This window comes from Chenopodium album, chromosome 11, assembly GCF_948465745.1.
Source record: "Chenopodium album chromosome 11, dcCheAlbu1.1, whole genome shotgun sequence".
Lineage (NCBI taxonomy): Eukaryota > Viridiplantae > Streptophyta > Magnoliopsida > Caryophyllales > Amaranthaceae > Chenopodium > Chenopodium album.
Window position 1 is genome coordinate 55,955,615 of NC_137844.1, and position 6,446 is coordinate 55,962,060.

Consider the following 6,446-nt stretch of genomic DNA (forward strand, 5'->3'; position numbering starts at 1 on the left):
ATTTGGCCAATAACTCTACTTTCACATTAATAAATTTTTAATTTTAAAGAGTTGTATAGAGTTGATACATAATTGTGCCTAATGATTATTAGCCAAAAATATAAGGGAAAGAAAGTAATCATGTTTATTTTATATCTAGCCATACTCTAATGTTGTACATAGGTCTCTAATACCTTAGTTTTATATTGTAGGATTATTGTAATTAGCTAGCCACCATTGCATGATTGGAAAGATTGAATCTACTATATGCTATAGTTGACATATGAACGATTTTATACGATAAACATAGATGATAAATATATATAGACTAGATCGGGCAAGTTTAGAATTCTTATTGACTCACTATCGTTATAATTAATAACCATATACATGCATCTAACATTAATAAGTAAACATATGACAAAATAAACATGTCCTAGACACATAAACTAATCAAGAAAGCTAATTTCAATAAACATTTTTTTTTTTTTTGAGGAATAATTACAATAAACAATTGCCACTATGGAGTATTAATTATCATTAATCATGGATTAAGATATCATATTGTTGTTCTTATCGTATTACTTAACTCAATTATTGTCTTTACCTTTTGCTTTCATCAATTTGTTTAATCTTGCTCGCACGCAAGTTGATTACCATCTTATTCATCAACTTGCACGATCAGAAAAGTAGACTTATTATACAACCACTTCACATTAAAACAAGCTTTGATTAATATATTCCGACATAATTAATTTGCATTCCCTACCACTTTGAAATCATAACTTGCTTTCTATTGAATAAATCAAATGAAATTTAAAAAGAAATTAATAAACATTATGAAACAATTGTGAAATTTAAAACTACTAGGCCGCGAGTTTACTATTTACACACAGCACCCTTGAACGGTCGACTATTACAACATTGAAATTACGCTAATATAACTATATAAGTAGCATTTTTTTTTCTTTTTGATTTTTTTTTTTCTCTCTTGTAGTAGGTCTTCAGACAGTTTAAACTAAACCGAAAATCTGATAATACTCCGTTATAATCCATAATTAATGATAACCAACACGTAGTAATCTCTTTTACATCACTGCCATTTGTGAATATCCCATTGACGGATGGGGAGATAACGGAGACAACGGAGGTACCGTAAACAATCCATTTCCCGTCTTCACGTCTAAATCCCAAAACGCTGTCCAACTTGACGGAGTCAACGGAAATGAGTCTTCGGTTACAAACGACGTCGTTGAGGTCTCTTCACTTTTAACCTTTTTAACTTCTACCACCTCTTTATTTTTACTCTCTTCCACTTCCTTTCTTTTCCTTCCACCACTACCTCCGCCGCATGAACCAGCGGCGGTGGTAGTGGTTGTGGTTGCAGCCTCCTCGACCAACTTCCCGACTTCGAGCGGAAAGTTGAGGATTGCTTTCGACCCACGTAGCTTAAAAGCGGCCCGATCATAAGCTCGGGCCGCTTCAATAGCGGTGTCGTAAGTACCGAGCCAGACTCGTGACCCGCGCTTGTTCGGGTCACGAATCTCGGCCGCGTACTTACCCCAAGGCCTTCTCCTCACTCCTCTGTAGTGCCTCTGAGCTTCCTCATTCTCAACCTTCTGCTGAGTTACCACACCACTCGCTTGCTGAGTCAACTCAGGCACAAACTCGACCACCTCAAACTTCTTCGCCGGCGCCGGAACGGCGATATTCATCGCCGGCCTCTTTTCCCTAAACTTCGACTTAGATCCGCCGGAAAAAGTCGGCGAAGGTGTCGACATCTCCTTCTCCTTGGTCTCAAATTTCGAGAAATCAACATCAAAATCGAAATCAAAACCAAAATCAGATGACTTCTCTTCTTTAATCAAGCCAGAATTCATCTGCTGTTGTCCAACAAAAGCTTCCGATGAAAAAGAATTTATTGAGGAGATTGAATTTTGTGAGGAAAGAGAATTAGTTTTAGAAATTGATAATTGATCACGTTTAACACCATTAAAATCACAATTATTATTCCCAAAATTAAACTCCGAATTAGCAAAATTATTGTGATCAAAGCTGAAATTAACACCAATTGGAGAAAGTTCACTGAATAAATGACTTTTGATAAAATCTAAAGCAGCCGATGATTGATCAGATGACGCCATTGTTGAACACTAGAAGCTTAAATTTAATTAATTAGAGTTGAATAAAATTAAAACTGGAGAAAAATATGATTGACAAGATAAAATGAAAGAAAATGGAAAAAATAAAGAGATGATAAAATTGAGTGGAAAATAAGAGTGGAAAAATTGGGTATATATAGAGGAGAAAATAAAGGGTGAGTTTCTTGGAGAGGTCATACGTCTAGAAGGAGAAAGGAAGCATCCTCTTGTAACGTCTTTTGAGAAGAAAGAGGAGAGAGAAAATTTGGAATAAGATCTGAACCGTTGATTTTTGATTTGAAAAATTCTTGCATTGCGGCAGCTGATGGAATCTGGCCGTTGATTGTATTTGTCACATTGTGATTTTTTCGGAAGTTTTAATATGCTATTTTTTGGCAGTTGTGCAGTCATTTCTGTTTTTAGGTTTTTTTTAAAAAAAATATTTATTGTGGGCTGCTGGCTTCTAGGATGGTTCTTAGTTGAGTAGTGTGCGTAAAGTTCTTTTGGATAAGGGAAATGAAGGTTGTAAAAGACTCTTTAGTGAAAATTTGTGTTTTATTTATTTCGATTACTAAACTGAACTGATTAGAGCTGAATTAAGCTGTTTATGAGAGAAGGAAATTATGAATTGAACTAACATAAATTGATTTGAACTGAACTAAACTGAATTTAAGCTGAACAAAATAGATCCTTGATGGTAAAAGCTGAGTAACAACCATCTTTAGACATTAGATAAGAGAGTTAAAAAAAAATAATGTAAATTAATGAGCTAAAAGTAATAAATACATTGATGTAAAATTAATATGAGTATTAATTAAATCAATCAACGTGTGATATTGTCATGCATTCTACACTTAATATGAAATTATTTTAAGTAATACTCCCTCCGTCTCGTAATATAATGTCACTTTTCCTTTTTGGTTAAATTAAAATACAATATATCTTTCTACTTAAAAGTTGTACTTTTTGACATTATTACCCTCTTTTTATGAGTTGTCATATTTTTTCATTTTCTTGTTTTGTACTTTTGACATTAATTTCCAACGCTTTCTCTTTCTCTCTCTAACCCTCCATGCACATATGTATTTCTAATCATTAATTTAAATGAATTTACATCTTTCTCAATTCCCGCATAAAAACTCAAAGAGGACATTGTGTTATGAGACCGAGGGAGTATATAAATCAGTAATCTAACGTCTCGAGGTTCTCATTAGCTTGATTCTAATTCAATTAATCGGTGCATTTTGTATGCGGTTGGCCATACCGTGTGACCCCTTGTAAAGAACAAAGCAACCCCCAAAACACAGAACAAGTAACCCTTGTAACACTGGTCGAGTAACCCCTATAACAAAACAACCCCTCAATGATGGTTGGTCACATCATGTTGCCAGCCACATTGGGCCATTGGCTCACATATAAGAATTTATGTTAATTATATCACCTAATTTTTTAATTATCTAAATTTTTCATATTTCATTCGAAATTATTTCAATTTAAATGAATTCAATTTCTTTTTTCTTAAAATTTAAATAAATTAAACCAGGCTTAAAATTGTTAATGAATCTTCTGAGGACTTTATTATAATCTCGAGTGTATAATGAGGTAGTTGAGATAGATGTATTCATGGGCAATATACTAATATCTTTTGATTTTTTTGACACTTAAATTGAACAAAAATTGTCAAATAAATAAGGTTAAAAATACTTATTGGTGCATTTTAAAGTCATATTTAGTGACTACATGAAATTTTAAGGGCTCCTTTTATCCTTTATTATACTTGTTAAACTATATGAAACCAATTAATTCGTTATGTACTTATGCGGGATCAAGACATAAACTTTATTCCGAGAAATTTCTAAAGATTGTGGGTATGTATAAATTTGTATTTATGTACGTTTTTTTTTATTTCTTTTATTGATTAAGATACGAGGATTCACTTATGAGGTAAAATTAAGTAAAATTCTTTAAAATCTCGAAGATATAATATTGAAAGTAATATCTCAATTCTCAACCTCAAATTTATGGACGACTTTTGCTAGCTACGGAAGTACGGAGTAGTATCGATTCGATCTACTCTGACATGTATGTATATCTATATATCCAGCTAGCTAATTGGGACTTGGGATTGTTGGGAGTCGTGTAGATGATGTACATACATATCCATTGCCAATACATGGATCCATGACTTTGCAACACGTACGGATGCATACTCTGCATGCAATAGCATCTTCATTTTTTGCAGAGGATACTTTCTACTCTCTACTCTGTAGTCTGTACCACACTACTTGTAATACCTACTCCGTAATAAATTCCTCATACACTCAATTATTCAAATATCCGATTTTAATTGAAGTTGTGATACCTTAATTTACTTTTATACTTTGTGAATGATATATGTTAGGAAATAAAGGGTGTAATTGTGTTTGATTAATGTGAAATAAGTCAATGAAAAGTAAGAATGAGAAAAGCAATAAAGGAACTAAACAAGAACAAAAGATTTACTTGATTCAATTCGGTCAAATTATACCTATATTCACGGGTGAGAGATTTAAGAGCTTCTTCACTATAATGGAGAAAGAACGAGAGAATATACAAAGAGCCCATATAAATCTTATGGCGTTATGGCTCGATTCAAATGTATGATCTAATTGATCAACTAAAAGGTTCTTTTAAATTGTTCCCCAAATATACTCAAATAACAAATCATCATAGAAAATATAATTATAGGAAATATTTTATAAGTTATCTCACAAGAACCGAAATGCTACCGCTAGCTCAAGCCTGCCGCAATTCTTCATAAGGCCGAGATATAGCTCACCTACTCGTCGCAATTTTCCAGTTTCATCAGGTTTCCGTAAAACAACTTTAACTTTTTTCGTTTCTTATCGGAATTGGACATATAACTTATCGTTGAAAAGCTCTTGAAACAAATTACCGATCACCTCCAACTCGAATCACCTCAGAATAACTTGTACTTTGAGAGATATCTGCATTCAAAGTTAGCTCTACTAGATTCGACTCACAATTTAACAATATACAATATATGAATTATAAAACTTCCTATCAAAGTAGTTACATTCGAAGGATTTGGTAATTTTCATAAACTCTCTTCATTGAATTATTGATCTATATAATGCTATATTCTACTTTAATGTCTTTGTAATCGAATATAAACTTAACTACTTAAGTATATTAAATCATTATTCAAGTAAAAAGTATTGACTTTAGTTGTTGATTAGGAATATAGGATTATTAAGACTCGAGATGACCTACATGACGAGACCACCCATACGGATACATACTTACATTTACTTTTGTAGCAATTTTGTTGTAAAAAGATTTTATCTCATGAGACTTACTTATGCTAAGTGATTAAAGGATTCAATCTGTTATCTCTTCCTTCAAATTGATCCTTAAATATTTCATAATCTGAAATTGATACTTCACATATAATATAGATATTGATGAAAATTAAAGAAAGAAAATGTCTTCAATGTTGTTTGATACAAGCAAATTATTAGAAACGATCAACGACCAAAATAATTTTATCATTACAATTAGAAATTCGTATGACAATGATTTATCTTGACTTTGAAACTGAAACTTAATACGTATACATGATTTTACACTCCCATGCAAAATCAAACAAAGAAATTTTGTCTTTTGTCATAACTTAAGAAAAATATATAATCTCGTAAGTTTGACTAAATCGTATGTAGCTAATAGCCTAATACCGATGATTTCAATAATAGCTATTGTCTAATACTATTTATTGCCTAAGACAATTTGTGAGTATTGTCTCATAATGTTGCAGAATTGGGACTCAAGTTGAATCATTCTCTATGTGGTTCAACTTATTAAATTTCGTATGAAATATGTACGTTATATGTATGAGAGATTCTCTTAAATTTTAAATTATGTTTTACGAAATGGAGTAACTCCTATATGATAGAGAATATCCGTAAAATATTATTTCTTATAAATATTGATCAATAAAAACTACACTTAAGGGACTTTATATTGTCTAACACTATATACTCGTATTTTTAAGAAATACAGTACATATGTATATATGATTCGTTAAGGATTTTCTAAAGACATTTAAATGATTATTGGCTGATCTGATAAGTCACGTATCCCTTAAAACAAAATAACATATTATGGTAGTGACAATTTTTGAATTAAACAACCATAATTATGTTCTATGATTTATTTGTAATGTGAAACTAATTAATCAAACAATATTCTTTTTTAGAAGACTGGTTATATAAGCACATTATTATTATTTCAAAATGTATTAATTAATATGGTTCATAAAAGTATAAC

The 6,446-nt window shown here is 31.5% G+C and overlaps 1 protein-coding gene across 1 annotated transcript; it reads right to left on the reverse strand.

Annotated features, from left to right (window-relative positions):
• Positions 1–758: 758 nt before the first annotated feature.
• LOC145567838 (ethylene-responsive transcription factor 5-like) lies at positions 759–2,246 on the reverse strand. Its single transcript, XM_081627242.1, has one exon. It carries the CDS (start codon positions 2,121–2,123, stop codon positions 1,068–1,070), a length of 1,056 nt encoding a protein of 351 aa, XP_081483368.1. The 5' UTR covers positions 2,124–2,246; the 3' UTR covers positions 759–1,067.
• Positions 2,247–6,446: the final 4,200 nt, after the last annotated feature.